The 22,595-nt window shown below is 40.5% G+C and overlaps 1 protein-coding gene across 1 annotated transcript; it reads right to left on the bottom strand.

Moving 5' to 3' along the window:
• Positions 1-3,337: 3,337 nt before the first annotated feature.
• On the bottom strand, positions 3,338-20,705 carry LOC113416564 (fructose-1,6-bisphosphatase 1). The gene is made up of 7 exons (XM_087957920.1): positions 20,452-20,705; positions 13,883-14,045; positions 12,291-12,383; positions 9,743-9,883; positions 7,506-7,643; positions 6,461-6,580; positions 3,338-3,657 (listed from the first exon to the last, which is right to left on the bottom strand). Exons 1-7 carry the CDS (start codon positions 20,619-20,621, stop codon positions 3,466-3,468), a joined length of 1,017 nt encoding a protein of 338 aa, XP_087814046.1. The 5' UTR covers positions 20,622-20,705; the 3' UTR covers positions 3,338-3,465.
• Positions 20,706-22,595: the final 1,890 nt, after the last annotated feature.

The raw sequence follows: 22,595 nt of genomic DNA on the forward strand, positions 1-22,595 counted from the left end.
GGCAGGGCTTCATTCTCATGACTACCATCTTTATTTTTTCGATCCCATCCCTGTGGGCCCTCTAAGTATGGCTATGGCTCCCACTTGCCCTTCTTCATGGTGACTGAGTTAACATATTAATGTGGATCCAGACTTTCTATCTTCCAGCAGTTCTTTATACAATGACCTTCTAGAACGTAATAGCATTGCTCCAGGACAAATACAGCTTATTTTGCCCCAACAAGAATGATGGAGATGCATTAATGAAAATCTAGGGGTTTATCAAGTTGAAATAGATAAGAGACAACATTTTCTCTGCCTAAAGAAATCTGCCTGGCTAGAGACCTGAAGCTCAAGGAGAGGCTACAAGATTTGGACCACAAATATCTAGATTGCTATAAGATATTAGCAGAGAGACACTTGGTGCTTTCGTCTAGTAATCATCAATTTTTGCTGCCAAGATCTTGTTACTCTAGATCAGGGGTGTCAAACTCACATCATCATGGTGGCGTCACATGATGTATTGGGATTTTTTTCCCCTTTGCTAAACCAGGCATGGCCAGTGCATGACACATCCAGCCCACGGGCCGGGAGTTTGGCAGCCCTGCTCTAGATGAAACTATTCATCCTTTTTGTACTATGTCTCCAGAGCTTTTCCACATTGATAAAACCTCAGCGGCATTGTATTGCAGTGAGAAACATTCAAGCACCAAATTCAACCTTGCTCACAATAAAAATTTAAACACACCTATGAGTTCATCTTACCCCTGACTATAAGGAAGCAAATTTACAGTACTATTTTCTTCTGGGATGTTATTTTTCCAACTTCTCTGACTAGTCTAGTGCCCAGAAATGTCTTGAGGCTTCCCATCCAAGTACTAACCAGGCCCAGTCATATTTCACTTGTCTGCACAACCAAGGCATACTCCCATTATGTCCATGAAATAAATGGGATTGTAATAAGTTGTAACTAATTAAGAGTCACTGTGTTTTCTATTGGTTGACTCTGAATCCATTCTAGAATATACAAATCTGGTTTTGCCCATGCAAAATAATAAAGGGGGTAGTTGCTTCAATGAATCCATATTTGCATTCCTTTAGTACTGTAAAATGAAGGATCTTGTGGATTTTAATTGTAGCTATAAACTACAAGAATGTTAATTGTACAATGGGGATTACATATATAGTGCATATTTATCTTTGGCAACACTCAGCAGCTCCCTTACCAAAAGCATAATTCTTCACAGTCTTATGAAGAGAGGACAGTCACATCATTTACATGCATTAACAATTATGTGGAATTAGTTCTTCTGCAGAATTGATCAGGAATGTCCTTGAAGATGTTGGGAATCCAGAAGGTTCAGCCTGCAAGGAAAACCTGCCTCTCTGGTGTAAAAATAGTACAAGGGGAGCAAGGTGTGGATGAGGCAGCAAGGCTTCATTGCAATAAACCCCATAATTTGGTGCCCTCTCTCACAGAAGGTATATATTAGCCCCTAAAGCAAATATATTTCATTTGGCTTTCAATCCCAGTGCATAAATAAATAATGGCACCTGTGACTAATGAATTTCTTGAATTTTTATATTTTTCTTCAAGGATTTCTATATTTACAAATCCACCCACCCACCCTTTTCAGGACTGGGGCAAGTTATAAAAATGGTTAAATAAATCTTTGTAGGGAAGATGATATAGCATAACTCTGCAGTCCCTTTGTGGATGTTGCTATTCTTTAATAAAAACAAATTTGCAGAAGTCATGCCTTTCCCACCGCAGCAGGTCCATTGTGTTACTATCACTCAAAATGGCACTTGAATCCCGTATCAAGATGTTTGCATGAGAGACTAAGCTAGGATAGATCATGTGAACATTCACATGCCATGCTTAGCCATAAGACAGAGGCTAGATACACCATTGGTCCCTTCTCCAGAATAGTATGTTTACCATTCATCTATGATATATCAAGCATGTCATCCAAATGCAAGAATCATGGATTTTCCCATCTCCAGTTATTGTTACCATGTTTGTTGAAATTTGCTCATGCTTAAGCCCTCTGGTTTACGCCACTCAAAAATGCTGCTGCATGAATGGCTAGCAAGAAGAGGAGGAGATTGTGATGAAGTGTATTTGTACTAACCACTATTCATGGTTAAACTTGAAATATGAGTACAACCAATGACTGGACTCACATATCATAGAAGAGCCGTGGTGGCACAGTGATTAAAATGCAGTATTGCAGGCTGATTCTGTTCACTGCCAGGAGTTCGATCCTGACCAAGTCAAGTTTGATTCAGCCTTCTATCTTTCCAAGGACCAAGATTGTTGGGGGAATATGCTGACTTTGTAAACTGCTTAGACAGTGCTGTAGCAATAGCAATAGTACTTAGACTTATATACCACTTTACAGTGCTTTACTCTCTAAGTGGTTTACAAAGTCAGCGTACTGACCACAACAATCTGGATCCTCATTTTACTGACCTCAAAAGGATAGAAGGCTGAGTCAACCTTGAGCCTGGTGAGATTCAATCTGCCGAACTGCTGGCAATCAGCAGTCAGCAGAATTAGCCTGCAATACTTCATTCTAACCACTGTGCCACCCACAACTCTGTAAAGCACTATGATGTAGTATCATGTTTTATCTTTCCATTTGGTGAATAAATTTAATTGAATAAATCACAATTAGCATATATTAGTATATTTACATAAGAGACCAAAATCAAACCTGGTCTCAGATTTTCTGAAAAACTGCCCTTTATAATGTAATATATATTTGATACCTCTCTGTTAGAAGTAGCCTTTCTGTGTACAATCATCTGGATTACAGTTAAGGCTTAATGAAGAAAGTAATTATCTGAGCATCATAGTTAATGTTTTACAATGACAGGAGTATGAAATATGAGTGAACTATTTCCATTATCCAATGTCCAAAACAGTCTATATAAGATGATACTCTTTTCAACTGCCTTTAAATGTTAGTATGTAGTTTAAGTTACTAAACCATCTGTAATGTAAGCCGTTGTCCTTTCACCAAATGCCAAAGTTCTTTAGCTGCTTGCTAGAACTTTTACCACACAGTAAATACTGCTCTAAAGCAGTATTTCTCAAACTTATCTGTCAGCATCCCAAGTAATGCACTCATAGAAAGCAGAACTTAACTTAAAGATGTCTAGACTTCAACTTCCCAAATTCAACATAATCTTGTACATATAATGAACTAGGAGGTATAGAAAACGTACTGGATGTCATAATCATATGTTCTCAAAATGAACATATTGAGTACAGTACAGATTTCAGATTGGCCCTGTTGGCATTTCATTAATTTGGGGTGCATGATTCAATATTTTAGTTATGCAAGGGGACTGAGTAGATAACAATTTTAATAGCACTTGGAAAAATCACATTGTATTAACTTTTGGGGCGTTCCAAAGCTACAGCACACCACACATGGGCTTGATGTTTCTCTTGGGATCTTGGCAGTCTTCTGTTCCTCATTTGGCTGAATGTTTCTTGACCAAGGCTAAATATTCCTCCACGTCATCTGAAGAGCCCAGCACAACTGGCACACGCTCGTGAATGTTTTCAGGAACAATGTCCAAAATCGCCTCCTTGCCTGTGGTTGCCATCCCTCCAGCTTTTTCGATGATGAAAGCCATGGGGTTGCACTCATACAGCAATCTCAGCTGGAGTTGAAGATGCGAAAAATAGGGACAAAAGTCCATTGTCAGCATTGTGTTTACATAGCAAACAAGCATTATGCAGTCTCATGGGAATGTCCTGCTCTTTGCATAGTTTATTGCAGGACTCATCTATCTGTGTTAACCAAGAAGCAAAATCCACTCTAAACAGCATAGTTTAGACTACAAATTAAAAGTTTAGACTAGATTTCCATATGTGTGCATGTGTATGAGTGTACACAGATTCTCACACTATTTTTTTAAAAAAGCCATTATAGTTCAATGATTAATTTCAGTTCAGGGCAGGAACCCAGAGGTTTGGTTAGTTTACTCTCACCAGCCTGCTCTCTTTCTCATGTGACTGGACACCATTTCAATCAGCATGATTAAAATCCTTTCACTTTTTGATGATGGCTGACTGAGTTTATACATAGCAGGAATCCTAAACACTGATCAAATTATGGCTTAGTATAATGTGATGCTCTGTCAACTAACCAGTCTGGGAGGCAGTGGGAAAAACTGGTCTATTACATCCAGTAATGGAAGATCTATGCCATTTTTAATATGAATATTAAATTGTTGTGTGGAGAGGGTCTCCTCTTTCAAATTTCTGGGAGTCCACCTTAGCCAAGATGTCACCTGGAAAAATAACACGATCCAGGTGGTCAGGAAGGCTCAATAGAGACTCCATTTCCTTAGGGTCTTGTGGAAATATCAGGTGGAACAATGACTGATGACTTCCTTTTACCGGTCTATGTTACAAAGCATCCTTACATACTGTGTTATGGTATGGTATGCTGGCTTGACAGCCACGGACAATAAGGCGTTACAGAGGTTGATAAACACAGCACAAAAAATTATGGGCTGTCCCCTGAAAACCACTGGATGAAATTTCCAGGACCCGCTGCCACAGCAGAGTGAGGAAAATCCTCAGGGATGATTTGCACCCTGGTCAGCATTTCTTTACTCTCCTACCATCGGGTAGGAGATATAGAAACATAGCCAGCCAAATGAATAGGCTAAAAAATAGCTTTTATCCACGGGCTGTCACTTCTGAATGCAACATAACACCACAATTAGGTTTAATATGATAGATTTGCAGGGCCAGTTCAATGTGCAACATGTTCATACCAGTGTAATATAATATAATATTACATACATATAGGTATATGGGAATGTGTATTAGTTATTACTTATTTGGGTTTAGGCAAGGGGTCTCTAACCTTGGCCACTTTAAGACTTGGGGACTTCAACTCCCAGAATTCCTCAGCCAGCTGGCTGAGGAATTCTGGGAGTTGAAGTCCCCAAGTCTTAAAGTGGCCAAGGTTAGAGACCCCTGGTTTAGGCATTCTATTTCTTTCATTTATTGAGTTATTGAGATGTATTTTGTGTTCTTTTGGGGGAGATGGGCTGCATCAAGGGAGGCTCATTTCATTTTTATTGTACACATGTTGTGCATTGACAATAAATGTTTAATTTGATTTGTTTTGTATTGAATATTTCCAGCATATTAACAAGTCAGAAAAAGTTGGTTCCATCCCATTCTGTGACAGCTTTCTAATCACAGTATTTGTTTTTATAGAGCAGTGTTTTTCAACCATGACCATTTTAAAATGTGGGGGTTCAACTCCCAGAAAAATAGTATTGGATGAAGTACACTTGAATCTTAGAACAAGCCATTGTCTCTCAGGCTACCTTTGCTCATACTGTTGTGGAAATTCATTGTGGAAGGAAGAAATAGTTTCCATGGATGCTATTTGAATTCCTTATTTTAAAAAATAGAACTAAAAGTGTGCACAAAGGGGGGAACCACATGGTTAATAGGCATGAAAGTCTTGTTGAGACATGATGCATGAATGAGTAACTATCTCTTATCTATAAACCAAAGCAAACAAAATTTCAGAATTCCCAGCGATTAAAGTTCTCTATTGAATAAATATGGACTCTTCCCCAGTTTAACTAGAGTTGGGAAAGAATTGGCTAAGAGATTATTGGCTACATTTCAATTTCTGAAGAATGATATTATGATCAAATGGCATTTGAAAGTCTCAATAAGAAGAAATGGGTTCTGAGTTTGTTTTTTAAATAAAAAATGTAGCAACTGTTTAGCAGAGTGGAACATATACTAAGTATATTAATATACTTAGTTAATATTAACATGTATAAGTATATCAACCTATACTAAGAAAGTCCTCAGTGGAGTACAGCCTTGATTTTCCAAAGCTTCTAAAAATCGTACCTAAAAATATTAAACGTTCTGAACAAGGGAAAGTAAAATCTACCTGGTGATAGAGGAATTAACTGCATACCAAACTCCGTACAATTCACAACACCTTATTTTGTAACCTTAAGTCTAAGCATCTTACTTAGGGTCTACCTGCTTAATCATATTTTCATTCTGTCATAGTTCATTTTTTAGGAAGCTGTACATTTTGGTAGAGCACAAAGTCCATCACCAAAGATGGTCCCAGAGAGCTCATTTTTTGCACACTGAAAAAGCCAAGTTCAAAAATATACCAGGCATAGCTTAGTGAAAGTGAGAAAGCAGAGCACTCAAATTATAGATATTGTTTCTTCTATGTTTTGTCAATGTTCTTGCACAAGGTGGGACACCTGGATTTATTTTTTAAAATGGGTTCTCCTCTAAACCAGGGGCCTCCAACCTTGGCAACTTTAAGACTTGTGGACTTCAACTCCCAGAATTCTGGAAGATGAAGTCCACAAGTCTTAAAGTCGCCAAAGTTGGAGACCCCTGCTCTAAACTATCAGGAAAATCAAATATACAGGTACATATGTTTAGTAATATTACCTTTCCCTTAGGGCTCTTTGAATTGGCTGGGTATAAAAAGATTCCTCCATACACCAAAGTACGATGCACATCAGCCACCATGGAACCCACGTACCTGCTGCCATAGGGAGGGCTACCATCCTAGAAAGAAAAATGAAATGGTAAATTAAAATAAGCTTTGGTTTGATAATGATAACTTATGTGTCTACCATGCATCCAAACACAGCTTCCCTATGGCTCTGCTCCTCTGGATCTAATGCATAGGTTCCCTATTGCAGGGACGATCTTTAAATCCAATACCTAATTATGAAAAACATGGTGTGGACTGCTGAATTAATTCAATTTGAGTTTTTCAATAGCATCATAAAGATGAATCGATCCGATTTTGAAAATCAATCCAGGTCTCAAAAACAGTCTTTCTGTGAACACACAAACACTTCTTTAGAGTGATTAAGAAGGAATCATTTTCATCATCAACAGTTCAAATCGTATCAGGAAAAACCTTGATTTGATTTGGAGATTAGATCAAACTGCCTTTGAAATGGTGACTTGAATTTCTAAATCAAATCTTTGCAGAACCTAAATATATTCACTTAAAAGATTGCCTTTATAACTTTGACTCTCATATATACAAATACCAGGGGTGGGATTCAGCCGGTTCAGATGAACCGAATGTTAAATTTATATCTGGTTCGCCGAATCAGTAGTTGAACTGTCTGGCCCTGCCCACCCCACCCCGCCCCACCCAGGAGTCTCCACGCGACCCGTTTTGGATGCAGATAAGTGCAGGGTCCACGCGGAGGCTCTGGGAGGACGAAAGACAGCCCTCCCAGAAGTTCCAGAAGTCTGGAAATTGTCCTGTTTCTGGCTTCTGGAGAGCCTCCAGAGCCTGGGGGAGATAGTTTCCTTCCAGAGGTACAAGGGAAGCCTCTGGACTCTGGGGAAGATGAAAAATGGCCCCCCTGGAAGTTCTGGTAAGCCACGCCCACCATGGCCACGCCTACCCAGCAACGGGCAGAGAACTGGTTGTTGCGATTTTTGAATCCCATCCCTGATGAAAACCTACTTGGGGAAATTTCTTCTTCTGAAGATATTCCGTGACTGCAGGATCAAAGTATGATGCATATCCTTCATTTAGACTGTAGATATTTCCCTTTTTCTTTATTTTTACATCTTTGTTCACCAAAATGAATTCACCAATTGCCTAGCAAATAAAACAGAAAGCAATACCATTTTAATAGGATATAATATTTCATCTTGAATTGAAAATATATTTTTAAAAAATTCTTTTGTAAAGTAAAAATTGTTTTATAAAGTATCACAAGATAAAGTATTGTTGGACATCTTATTTCAAGTGCTTTTGTATTATGACCAGCTATATCACCATCTTTCCAATTTTCTTAGAAATTTACTTTAATAAAACTATATATACATATATAAAAACAAACTACTGATTATAATTATACATATACAATGTAAAAACCAACTATTGCAAAATATTTTTCAGTATTATACAATAATAAATCATAAAAAGTTTGAAAATAGCAATGGTTATAATTTCACAATTATTTATGACAGAAGCACCAATATATATATTAGAAGTCAAAAGGAATAAAATGAATATGCAGGTTAGATGCAGCTACTTGAAGGATACATAATGGATTATGAGAAATTATAGAAACGCAAAGTATCTAACTCCAGTGCCTTAGATCTGAACCAATAAAGGTGCGATACAACATGGCCATCCATTTTTACCTTCTACATTCTAGAAAGCAATTCTAATGCAAATCGCATGACATGAGCTAGGCAGGAACATGCAAAAAATATCCTTTTTTGAAAATCCTTTAGGATGTACATGGTGCCTCACACACGCACACAAACATGCCACTTACTCTTTAAGACATCAAGGTGTATCTGAAAGTGTACAAGAACATGTGTTAACAATACTTTTGAGATAATCAGAAGGCAGTCCGATTTGGAAGGAGCTATATATGGATGGTTGAATTGCTAGGATTGTTAAAACAAAAATAAAAAATCACACACTCTGCTCATGAACACAGAGGGAATTATGATAGTTAAATAGTGTTTTTAATAAAGGAAGTCATATATATACAGAAGCCTGATGATGGCAGATGAGATTCTGCTGAAACGTCGCTACAACTTTAAAAGCACAGCTACTATGACGTGGGAGGATACCCGAACAAAGCTGAATGCCATACATGTAAGTACCCGTGAAAACTTAAGAATATATATATATATATATATATATATATAAATTTCTTTTAGAAGGTAAGTGGATTTCTGTAATTCTTGTAACAATTTATTTTTTTTAAAAAAACCTACACTATCATTTCATTCTTAACAGCATTTACTTTCCTTTCTTTCATGTATTTTGCCTTCTAACTCTAAATCAGTTCCAATGCAAACTCTGTGTTAAAGCACTGCGTGCCAGTTAAACTTCCCAGCCACCCTTACTTCTGCCCTGATTTTCATTCACAATGATCACCTTTGTTTGACAAATAGCCTACGTTTCTGTTGATCTTCATCATTTAATTTTAAAATATTGCCTGTGCACATTTCAAAAATCCCATTGCTTTCTGGCTTCCTTTCCTAAGTGTTAAATTGTATATTATATTTGACAAGACATGTGCAATTTCATTTGCTCTTTTCTTATTCCAAATCAAGAATGGAGATCTGGTTCAAATTGGGATGCTAGCATTGATTAGGATCATAGCAACATATATATAAATCCTCGCTAGGATCCTAACCTAGATGAAGGTGTCTCCCCCCCCATATCAAATGCCCCTTGATATAGTAAAAAGAAGCAGGGATCCCTGCACACCAGATTGGAAAAATATAATCTGAAGAACCAAAAATTAACACCCACCCTGCCAAATTCTTTTACTGGAAACACCAAGTACATAAAGACAACAAGAAGTAGGCTTCCTTGTAGGGTATACTCTGCAATCTATTACGTATGAATGTCTGTCACAAAAATCACAAAAATCAATTTCACAGTGATCATGTATGATTTTTATGTAGTTTTACCCTGTTCATTGCTTAAACTACTGAACATTGCATTGTTATAATAAAATTATGTAAAATACTCATTTTTGTGTCCATAATAGGTTCAAACAGTTGTATAATGACTGCCTGTTAAGCAAGGGCTACCTGTACCAGGCATAATATGCAAACTCCAATGTAGTATTTATCTTATTGATGGTTGTTTCATTTTGCAAATTAAGGATTGCAAGACCTCAAGCAAGCAATCATCAATCTTAGGATTCCCAGGATGTCTCTTACCGGATCGAGCATAAAACAGTTGACGCCAGATTCCAGGGCCAAGACAAGCATAGTAGCACTTCCATACAGGGCATAACCAGCTGCCACCAGATTGCGACCAGACTGGAGAGCATCCTTTTCACAAGGAGCACCAGGAGAAACCTTGAATAATAAGTAAAATAAGTTTAGAAGCTGGAAATTTCAATACTCTTATGCAACTGATGAGAAGTGTTTCATTGCTATACTGTGATTCTTTTCAGTTCACTGGTGGCAGTATTTTCTTTTCAGGACAACACATAATTTGAAATATGCTGTCATACTCATAAAAACTACCACTTTGCCAACAAATATCTTGAGCATTGCTAAATATGATGCCTTCAGTTCTAGCTCCGTTATCAGATGGTTCCTAATATTAAGAAATAGCTTCCTTATGTTGCTCATACTTCCTCATGGCCATAATACTATGTAAAAAGGTAGAGTCCTTGCAGATTTTACTCTGCTAGTCATTGCCAATTATGAGGGGGGGGCAGTGCTCATCTCTGTTTCAAAGCCATTGAGCCAGCTCTGTTCAAAGACATTTCCGCAGTCATGTGGCCAGCGTCACATCACAGAATGCTGTTACCTTCCCACCAAAGTGGTACCTATTTATCTACTCGTATGTGCATGCTTTCGAACTGCTGGATTGGCAGGACTGGAGCTTACCCCATTACATGGTGCTCAGGTCTTCAACCTGGGCATCTTAACCATTGAGCCACTGCACCATCCCTCATAATTCTATGATTTCTTCCTTATAATTTCCATATGTTACTGAACCTCATCTGCCAGCATTCTAACTGCCACACTTGATGGAGCTGCTAGGAATTACAGTTTATGGATATCTAACAATAATTATCCCTAAATGAAAATAATGCTTTTGAGAGCCAAGGATATCAAGGAATTACCTTCTTCTTTACACTCAAAGCTGAATGGAATCTATTTTTCCAATAACACCACACAGTACTACACTCACTCACTATAGAGCGTGTACAATTCTTCAATGTCAGCATTAGTGCTCCTCCCCATCTTAATTCCCACCCCACTATCTCTTAATTCGTGTAATTGGCCAAGGAAATTTTGCTGTTTATTTTTAAATAGAAGGCAAAACAGAATCTAAAAGAAGAAATTAAACATTCTATCTCCATATGGGAAAAACCCCCAATAAGTGTCTCCCATCTTGCACTCTACAAGTAATAGGAGGAAAGAAGGAGCTAGCTATTAGCTGTGTTTTCAACCCAAAGTTTCCTTATTTTGATCCTGATTTTTCTATTTTCAGTATTTTTAAACCTTGTGTATAATCTGCAAGATAATGAATAATTAAAACAAATAGTAGAGTATTGCATCTAAAGACTATCAGTGTACAATATATATTTAAATACATGCTCATCTAGAATTTCAAGTTCCTTCAATCAGGTCACCTGCCTATAAAATGGTATGCACTCTTACTATACTTATTGTTCCACTGTGCATATCAGATGCCTACAGGGATTAATCAAACCTACTGGTCTAGCTACTTGGAAGTTTACATTGTGACTTTGCTCCCAATGTGCAAGATCACTTCCCCCTTCTGAAAAGGCTGCCTGCACCATTACATCCTATGGGCCTGACTCATGAAAACAAATAGTTGCAAATCACAATGACTAAAGAAAAAACTGTATCCGCTCAAACACAGTTGGAGTTTATTTACTACATGGCAGCATGATTTATATAGTTTGATTTTCAATTAACATGTTTTGTGACACAGGCATTGTGGTTTACATACTATGGTAAGTTAACCCAGCTATGGTCTTCCTATCAGAAATGGATTTTTTAAAATATAGTAGTAATGGTTAAACCTGTTTTCACTTGAAACTGTGAACTGCTGGAATCAGTAATCACAGGCTCTTAACTTTGGATTGGAGGTGAAAAGTTATTACACATTCTTCTGGAACATCCATCTACACAGGACTCCCACTCACTGTTTCTAAACAGGCTCTGAGTTCATGTTGTTGTTGTTCAGTCATTAAGTCACCTCTGCCTCTTCATAACCGCATGGGACTGTAGCACACCAGGCCCTTCTGTCCTCCACTGTCTCCCAGAGTTTGCCAAATTCATGTTCATTGCATTGATGACATTATCTAACCATCTCATCCTCTACCATCCCCTTCTCCTTTTGCCTTCAATCTTTTCCAATATCAGGGCCTTTTCCAATGAATCCTCTCTCCTCATTAGAAGGCCAAAGTCTTTGAGCTTCAGCTCCTTGGATTCATATATTGAGCTAAGTGATAATACGGTTTGTTTGGTTTTGACTAAATATAATGGGTGAATCCAATCAACTGTTGCTTAATTAATAAAATGTGGTTAAACAAAGTGTAAATCCTGTCACAATATTTATGGCCCCAGTTAAAACTTATCATTGCTACTTGTGGATTTGAGAAGCTTTAACAGGAACATAATCAGAAATTTGGTCACAAATTAGTCTAATATAAAAGTGGTCCTCCTCTTTCCCCTCCTCCTCCTCTTTGATATTTAGCAACCATGCAATATATCCTACCTTTTTATAGATAGCAAAAATGGTTCCAATAGAAACAAGGCAATCAATATTAGAAGAACCATCAAGTGGGTCAATGCAGACAACATATTTACCCTGCAAGAAAAGAATATTCAAATAACTTTTTAAAGAACAAAAATTCATGCTTGCTTTATTGTTAAATACTTTGACAAAATAATATATTTGGGGAGAAAGTAGGCAACTTTTCCCATTTTCCTATCTAAAATGAAAGGTTTGAACTATTAACTGATCTCAGGCTGATGGACTCCAAACTGTAAATGAGGAAGAAATGTCATAATCCTGAAATAATCAAGCCATACATTTCTCAAAAGGGAAAATTGTTGTTTGATTTGGGTTTGTGTTTAATTAAATGCAAGAGGTCACTCCTGCATGTAGGAAATACAATAAAAAGTCCTGATCCTAACGCAGCTCTCCAGTCAAGCAGAAGTCAACAATCCAGAAAAGACTAGACCAATACTTAGAAAAAGATCAGACTGAGGAGGCCCTCAATAAAATCATCTCAAAGAGGGTCAAAATAGGTCAGGATGGAGACTGTATATTGGGACCCTTTTCCCTTTCTTTCCATGCATCATGCAAAATTTGCCCTCCCCAAAATTAGCATTCCATTGTGTGATCTTCAGTTTTTTAAAAATTTCTTGGTTGATGTTCCTGCCTCTGTTAAATTCAGATAACTGTCCTTTGCTGCCCACCCGAGACAGTTGAATGGCAAAGCAGCACAGTGAAAAATATCTAACTTGGTTTAACTGAGCTTTGTTGTTCATGCTCCCAACCCTAAATCTGTGAAGGTAATGAATGTACAGCAGTGCATGCAGTGGAAAAGGACAAGAGCTGAAAGGGATTTTTAGTATAGCCTGCATAATTCTTCCAAACAAATCTTTTGTACAATTCACTTCCAGATTTGATACACTTAAAATGTTCAAGTAAAGATAAGGAACTTATGGCTCACTGTCCACCTGTGATTTCAGTGGCTTCAGGTGTCTCAAAACTCATGCTCTCAATCTCGCGGAAAAGTGGTGACACTTTTTCAATGACATTTTTTTTTGTAACCCTGACATACACACACACACACACACACTCCCAAAAACCCAAGTTGGTAAAAATGTTGATTACCGTAATGAAAGCCATAATGGCTGAAAATAATAACAGAGAAAAAATGCAGCTATGTGTGGATTGAAATAATACCTTGAGACATTTTCAAGTGATTGATTATATAGCATCACCTTCTGCTTTTTGATCAATCCTTTTTGCCCTTGGATTAGCATTATGAAGGAACTATAAGGTTGCCCTCTGAAATTTAACCTAGTGCCCTCCATATATTGGCCATTAGGTTTGAGTATTGGATTATATGCAGCCAATATGTGACTTAAGCTTAGTGAAGGGCTGGTTTAGGGTTATTGCCCATTGATTCTAATTCCCCCCGCCTTTGTTGTGTGTGTGTGTGTGTGTGTGTGTGTGTGTCTTCAGAGGGTTCTGCTCTTTGGCCTTTGAAGTCAGCATTTTGGGTTAAAGTTTACCCATTTTAAAAACTAGCTGTTGCTCAATGCTGCACTGGGGAATTTATCAGAGATACTGACCTGTTTGTCGTCTTCCACTATGACTGCTTCTTTGTTTTCTTCTGACACAATGACACAAGTGGAGAATGATGATTTCAGCATGTTGATCACCATGTCATTGGAAAGAATATCTAACTTCTTTACTTGGTCCCCTGTCACATTGGTAGAACCAGAAAGTCCATAGCTGAAAGGAAGAAAAAAGATTAGAAAATGTGTGTGTGTATGAGTGTGTATGTGCGTTAAATGAATCTCTCAGGCAGTTTAAAATTAATTATGATTCTAATGTCTCACATAGATCTTCACAAGTTTTAATTCTTCTTCCCTTTTCCCTGAATTAGGGTTACATCCGACATTATTTTTTAGGGTTCTAAATGAAAATGGGCAGGTAATGCATATCACATATGACACTGATCCTAGTTTATCTTGAACAGAAATTGCATAATAAATTCAAGCTTTTATGGACTTCCCTGTTTTCTGTCCTCCAGTACAGACATTTCAGAAGTGTCCCTGTCCCACCAACATTAATTGCAATTTAGCGTGTCATCTAAACTTTTGCCTGCAGTGTTAAACATAATTTGCCAAAATCCAGGTGAGGCCACATGGTTTAGCAATAGCAATAGCAATAGCACTTAGACTTACGTACTGCTTCATAGTGTTTTACAACCCTCTCTAAGTGGTTTACAGAGTCAGCATATTGCCCTCAACAATCTGGGTGCTCATTTTATCCACCTTGGAAGAATGGAAGGCTGAGTCAACCTGAGTTAATGTGATCTATTTTAGACAAACCACAATTAAGTTTTTCAGGTCTGGACAGCATAATCAAAATCAGAAGCAAACCTTTCCTCTTTGGTTTTATTGTTGATCACAAAACTGAAGCTTAATTTGATGTCTGAATACAGCTATGGACTATGTTCATATTTCTATATTCATGTTTCATTTGTAATCCTCAAAATGTTAATACGATGTTCTTAATTTTTTATGTAACCTTTTTTTTTAAAATTTGCTTTAACATCTTAGACCAAACTTGCTCAACATCACCTTCTAGATCAGGGGTGGGCAAACTTTTTGGCTCGGGGGCCTCATTGACTTTTAAAATTTGACAGACGGGCCGGGTCAGCACAAGATTTTTTGGGAATCGCCCCCCCGTTTCCCCCTTCTTCTCCTCCTTCTCCTCCCCTCGGAGGCCCCCTGAGTCAGGAGTTGCTACTGCCGGCGCAGCTCCGCGTGGCTCCAGTCCCGCGTTGCCTCGGGAAGGGAAAGGCAAAAAGGAAGAGCCATGGCGGTGCTTTGCAACGGCAGCAGCGGCACCGGAGGCTCAGGCTCAGCGGCTCCTGGTTTTGCCTTTCCCTTCCCAAGGCAACGCGGGACTGGAGGCGCGCGGAGCTGCGCCGGCGGTAGCAACTCCTGACAGCCCCAGCCGGACACCTGAGCGGAGCCAGGGCGGAACTGCCTGTTGCTGCTGCGGGCGCTGCTGCGGGCGTCTGGCTGCCCAAGTAAAGAACCACACCAGCTCAGGGCAACTGTGAGGAGCAAGAGGGGAAGCCAAGGTGCTCATTTCATAGCAGTCAACTTCGCTCTCTTTTGCTCCAGTTAGGTGCTCCCGGCATGCACAAGGAGCATGAAGGGAGGCAAACACCGCACGGATGCATTTTAAAAGTCAGAGAACTTTACCCAAGACTTCTCGTGTATTCAGGGGCTACACCTCTCCCAACGATGAGTTGGTGGTGATCTAACAAAACGTCTTCCAGCTTAAAGATTGACTTTAAGAGCGCCCCCATGGAAGAAGCCAAGAACGAGAACAAAAGTAGAGGTGGCGGGGGCAACAAGGGCATGTGATGGGTCCCTCCACGGTCCCCTCCTAGGTGACAACCAGGGCTTTGGCACCTACTTTTTTCCTGAGAGGTGCGGTGTCTGCCTCCCTTCATACTCCTTGTGGAGGGACACACATGCCCTGTCACCCCTGCCGCCACTACGTTTGCTCGGCTTCTTCCATGGGGGCACTCTTAAAGTCGACCTTTAAGTGGTCCCGGAACATCCGCCCACCTGCCCGGCACCCGCCCTCCCAGAGCACGCTTTCTTCCTTCTCCTGGAGAACGTGCCTCTTCCAGCCCGGCCTGGCCCGGCCAGCCAGCAGGTGACCACATGTCCTGGGGCTTGTCGCAAGATTCCTACAGCATGCTGTTCTATGTGTCAGGCCCAGAAAGTCCGAGCAGCCGGCGCATAGAACAGGGTGGTGCCGGACCATTGGAGAAGCGGAGCAAAGCCGGAGATTAGTAGCTGCCTCTTTCGGTGCAGAAAGCTTCCCCAACCAGGCGGCTGGTCTCCTCCTCCTCAGCCATACAGAACAAACAGGCAGAGAAGGAGGAGAGCAGCCGGCCAGTTGGGGAGGCTTCTGTGCTGCGAAAGAGGCGGCTAATGATCTCCGGCTCCGCTCTGCTTCTCCAACATCCGGCGCTGCTCTGTTCTATGTGTCAGGCCCAGCAAGTCCGAGCAGCCAGCGCATAGAACAGGGTGGTGCCGGACCATTGGAGAAGCGGAGCAAAGCTGGAGATTAGTAGCTGCCTCTTTCGGCGCAGAAAGCTTCCCCCAACCAGCCGGCTGGTCTCCTCCTTCTCTGCCTGTTTGTTCTGTATGGCCGAGGAGGAGGAGACCAGCCGAGAAACGCGCTGCCAGGTGGGGGCCACGCGGCGCAGGGCAACACGCCACCGCCCGGCCCTGGCGAGGGAAAGCAGTGGGTGTTCCCCGGGCGGCGACCTCGGCCCCGCCACCAGGGAAGCGGCTGCCCAGCTCCGTGTTGTGTGTGCGATTTTTTGGCGCACGGCGCAGGGTCTCTTTTGGCTGGCCCTGATTTTTTTTTTCAGAGGGGAATATATTTTTTTCAGAGGCGGGCCGTATTAAAATGACCAACGGGCCGGATGTAGCCCGTGGGCCGTAGTTTGCCCACCCCTGTTCTAGATATATTAGGGCAACCGATAGCTTATGATACAATGAGAAAATAATAATGCTCAACATTACACAAGTGAGCATTCTAAAAGTTGCTATTATTTGGCCCCACATTATCTACAAATTTCCCTAACCACCAATATTGCTCGTTTTCATCTTTTATATCTTTCTTCAGAAACTGGTGAAAATTGCCAGAGCCATAAGCCATATATTTCACTATAATTATCTGGGAATAACCATAAAACAGTAAAAATCTATTCCTTTTTTAAAAGAATCCCATGGTGTAACTGAGAATTCAGGCAATTAACTGTATTCCCGAAAAAGTGGAGAGCGCAAGGGTGGTAAAGGCTAAGATGGACATATATTTGATAGTCCCCCAGCCCACCATCATTGAACAAGTAGTTTTGGTTGTTATTCAACTTTTAAAAAAAGAAAAGAAAAGTGGGCGCAAGTTTTGCTTTCTGTTGAAAATCAATGGGGCAGAGTAAGTTATTATTAGCTGCCAAATGATGTAAGCCTTTCAATCATTGGATGAATCTGTTGTTTGTTTGGTCCTTTCAGAATATCATAGTACTAAATTTAATGGGAAACCTAGCTGTATGGCCTCAGCAAGCACAATGATGCTGTGTGATACAGGTAGCCCTCAACTTACAACCGTAATTGAGCCCAAAATTTCAATTGATAAGCTGTTGAGTGAACTTTGCTCCATTTTATAACATTTCTTGCCAGAGTTAAGTGAAGTTGTTAAATTAGTATGGGGTTGTTAAGTGAACCTGGCTTCCCCATTGACTTTGCTTGTCAGAAGTTTGCAAAAGGGGAACATAAGACTCTGGGGCATTGCAACTATCATAAACACATGCCAGTTGCCAAGCGTCTGAATTTTGATCACCTGACCATGATGATGTTGCAATGGTTGTGTAAAAAACAGTTATAAATCACTTTTTTCGGTGCCATTGTAACTTTGAATGGTCACTAAATGAATGGTTGTAAGTTGAGAATTCAATCTTGCTCCAAGGCAGCATTGCTGTACAAATGAGCTAACAAGTCCTTGCTAATTTTTTTTTAAATAGAAAATTCTGCCTTAGCTTGATGTGCAAATTCAGCTGCTTTTTATAAACACTTGAGTTATCAAACCTAAGATTTAGAATATTTAAAATTCACATATGAATTCATATCCAAATATGATCATGCTGTCCATATATACCTGCACATATGGGAGTATTTTCCAAGAGCTCATAGTAAGAAAATCTACCAAGATGTTATCTGAATCACATATTAACTTTACCCAAATAAGAGGATCACACAGTGCCCAATTATTATCTGATGGGTCAACTTTGCTTATTTCCCAATTGCACTAAAAGAAGGGCAAACATAAGCAAAGTTCTTCATTAAGAAATACAAAGTATGTCCACATAGATGTGCACATCAGGCAGGCAACAGCTGTCTCTTCAGTTTGCCACTTCCTATGGGAGGTGGCCTTAAATGGTTGCACTTGCTTCATAACTTGTTCCCAAGACAATTAACACAATTGCAGGACATTTACATACACTTCAAAGTTACTGTTGTTGAGTTTACCTTTTGCCCCCCTCCACCCAAAGATAGTTGGGTGATTGAGGTTCTACCTTCAACCTTCTACTGATCAAAACCTTCTAAGTGAGTGCTTTTTTCCCCTAATGTTCTGATGTAATATTAGATAATTTCTATCAAACTGAACTTATTTTTCTAATTACTAAATGATGTTAGACTAAAAAGAGGGTAGAACAAGCCCAAAACTGTGATTGTACATCTATTTACTTGGAAAGTAACCCTAATTTAAATGACAGGACTTACTGCAGTGAAGTATCTGAATAAATAATACAAGTTAAATATATAAGAAACTGATTTTCTAATGTCATATATATCTAACATTGAATATAGATTCATTAACAGGAAATCACAGTTTGGTTTTTGTACCCAAAAGGCATAAGTACACTTGTAAAATAAGTGGGAAATCCTTTCTTCTTCTAGTCTCTTCAATGAAAATACAGACTGAGTAGTTACATGAGAAAAGGCAGCTTGTAGTTTGCTGGAAATACAATACTCATCATTCCTAGCACAAATTGCAGGAGGGCAAAATAGATTAGCTGATATTCCAGGAAAGTTAATAAGTACAAAAATTAGATTGATGAATTACAGGGTTTTGGCAAAATAAAAGAAGAAAGGTTGGATTCTAATGCTAAATAATAAACTATAGCAAATTAGAGGACAAGACAGAAATCCTGGTTCAGAAAGGCCCAGCTGAAGAATAGGTTCCAAATTCCAAAGAGTCATTCAGCTAGGTTGTATTAGTTTTCATTTTGATGGATCATGGCGAGCTACAGAATCCCAGGAGTAGAATTTAAGGAAAGGGTGTTTGGACACTGGACTCTAGAATAGATTCTGGAGTCATATTTTGGCAAATGAGAGGGGACAAGTAATAATGGATCATATGCAGACACCCTTCTCTGAAAATCATGGAGGAAAACAGGTACATCCTAGGAAGGAATACAAGCTGCATAATTGGCCATACGCTTGCTCTTCTTGGCGGTAGATACAAAGGACAAGATTTATATAGCTGAATGTTGTGGCCATGAAATCCATCAAGATTAATCCAGAGACAGAAGCAGGTTGAGCAATTAAAGGCAAGATTCACTCTGAAACTGTGAAAGAAGACAACTGCTGCCTGAAAAATTTATATATTGGACTAAGGCATAGTTATTTAATACTTTGTTGAATAAATCATGACTTCCTTCTTACATATGTAACAGCAAGCTCCAATTTACAATTCATAGCTGCTGAATTTGCACATCAAGCTAAGACAGAATCAAATCATCCACAATATTGCATACCACAAAATGTGCAGGAAGGGCCAGGCCAATGATGGCTGCAAGTATGTCCTATTTCTCAAAAAAGACCGTCTCTTTTTGGGCCCTCAACAAGAGAACTTGCTGGTTTAAGTCCCTTCTCCCTTTCAGGGTGGCTTGGTATGGAAGAGTGATGGGGCTTTGATGGGGCTAATTCCTGGGTGTCCAAGAGAAGAATCTAGGTAGACGGTGGAAGGGGCCACCACCAACACAACTTTCTCAAGAAGAGAAAGATCAGGAAGGATGGGACACACACAGAACAAATGAAGGTGAACACGAGGCCATTCCAGTAGGTGTTTGAGGGGGCTCCACACACTCCATCTGAAGAGTGGGAAGAATAAAATTGAGCAGCTGAGAAAGAAAAGGTTGTTGCTCAGGTGCCCTGTCTTTTTCCAGGCAGAGAAATAAGTCGGGACAACATCCTGTCTCTCTCTTTCTAGCATCTGCCTTCTGAGTAACCTAGCAGGCTCCAGGCTCCTTCTGACACCTGGCAGAGTCACCTAGTCAAACACCTGTCCTGTCCTGAATGGGGAGAAGACGATCCCTGCTGCCTATCACGAGAAACCTAACAACCGCCACGGGACCTTTGGGAAGCTGTCCATTTTCGAGTCTCCAGCAATGCTCAAGGTACCAGCACCCCGTCATCCCCATTCAAGCAGCACCCTGGATCTCAAGAGAAACTCGGGAGAAGATGCTCCAGGGGGTTCGTCGCCCGGCCCGTTGCCCGTTGGCTTTGCCAGCCAGAGAGCCGTTGTGCAAACTTACAGGTTGGCAATGCCCGCCTTGCGCACGGCGGTGGAGATGGCTTTGACGGCCGTGCAGAGCGCGTTGAGCAGCTGAGTGAGCTCTCCGGTGCCCCGCGCTTTCCTGCCTCCCTCCATCACGAACCGGGTCACAGTGGTCACATTGGTGTCGAAGGTGGACCGGTCTGTCATGATGGCAAACGGCTGTGGCGTTGGCGCTGGCAGAAGAAGAGGAGGAAGCGGTGGCCGATCCAGTCCTTTTGAGAGGGGAAGGGCACAACTGGCAACGGCGGAGGCCGTCCCGACGCTTCCCAGGTCCACCTCCTTTACTACGCGGAACTAGCGCCAGCCGCCCACTCCGCAAAGCGGGGGGGAAGGAGAGGAGCGCCGTCTCCTCCCTCCAGCCGCCCAATCCTGAGAAAGGGGTGGGGAAGGGGTGAGGGCGAGGGGGTTTCGTGGCCTTCGCGGAATAATCGTTGTGTTGTTTTCGATCTTCGGGGCGACCCGGCCCGAGGAAAGAGGCGGAAAAACGGGTCGAGCGGAACAGCACCGATCAGGTCCCCTAAGAAAGTGAGGGAAGGGAAAGAGGGAGGGGCGGACCACGATTACGAAGTCTGAATTTAAGACATGACCGTCGCGCTAAAGCCAACCGCACAAATCACTCTATAGCTTAATATCGCGTGCGCATCAGCCCTTCGCCTCCTTTTTGGCCCTTAGAGAAAAGGGGTGTCCAACCTTGGCAACTTTTAAGACTTGCGGACTTCAACTCCCAGAATTCCCCAGCCACTCATGCTGATTCACATGCTGGCTGGCGAATTCTGGGAGTTGAAGTCCACAAGTCTTTAAAAGTTACCAAGGTTGCACAGCTCTGCCCTACAGGTTTCAGGATACAATAGCAATTTAGATCTGACTTCAGTCGGGGACTCGTTTTTTTTTTTAAAAAAAAAAACCTCAAGAAATTAACGAATGAGAAATAAGCAGTGTGCACAAACTCCACCTTTGATATATTCTTCAGGCCTAATGTTCCTTCCCTTTTCTGTTTGTATAATAGTGTGCATCGTTGAATCTACTATCTCAAGTGGAGAGAACTGCAGGCAACATACTTGCTTCTTGAATGAACCTATTTGCCTGAGTTCACATGCTACATTTAATCCAAAAAGAGCCGCAAACAATAACCAAGATTAATAATACAAAGTTTGACATGTTGTGCAACCACCTGGGTCTGTAACCGATCAGATTAAAGCCAATCATCTTCTCTGTGTGACTACTGTGTCAGACCTGAGCTACAAAAGTCCAGACAAGAATTTTAAAAAATCCATAGCTGCCACCTAGTGTCTTTTTTTTTTTTTTTTTGAGTTTTGCAGTCGTGATCTTATGGTTTTGTTTTTATGATAGTATTTTGCTGTATTACTTAACTGGGACACCTGCATACACAATCAAAATTTAGCAGTAAATTTGAAAAAAGCAGTTCTTTTTAAAAACTAATAACTGTGCAGATCATAATAATGTATATCAATTTTTTTTTTAAAAAAGTGGATGCTCGATAGGCCAAGAAGATGGAACTCAGTAAACCTGTTCCTTTAAAAGGTTGGACCAGCAGTGTGAAGGAGATGAAGCAATGGGCTCTCAGTAGCAGGGACACCAAATAATACATAATGGGCATTATCAGGCCCTTGTGTATCCGGAGAACATGGCCATTGCAACATTGTTCCATAGCTGGCCATATTCAGTGGTGCTCAATGTATTATCCTCCCAGTTACATGGCTGCATCTCTCACTGAGCTGCTTAGTCTCATTGCAGGAATGGTTATAGATTATCCCAGGGTTTTCCAGTATTTTGAAATATTATTCTCTCTGATGCCGCGTATTAGATTAGCTTAGCAGCATCCAGTTTCTGTGTGTACAGCTAACGAGTAGGCTAGTTTGGTGGCTCAACACCAAGAGACTGGTGAAGCGGGCACAGCAGTGCCTGCAATTTCTGTGTCATATGAGAAAAGTACATCTTCCTCCTCCTGTCCTTACCACTTTCTATAGAGGGACGACCGAGAGCATGCTGTCATAATTGCATTACAGCCTGGTTTGTAAGCATTATTGCTTCAGACGGGAAGGCGGTGCAGGGAGTGGTGAGGATTGCAGAAAAGTTTATTGGTAGTTCACTTCAGGGGTG

This window comes from Notechis scutatus, chromosome 2, assembly GCF_049901735.1.
Source record: "Notechis scutatus isolate UNSWTSFEM ecotype Mainland chromosome 2, rNotScu1.2, whole genome shotgun sequence".
NCBI classification, from domain to species: domain Eukaryota; kingdom Metazoa; phylum Chordata; class Lepidosauria; order Squamata; family Elapidae; genus Notechis; species Notechis scutatus.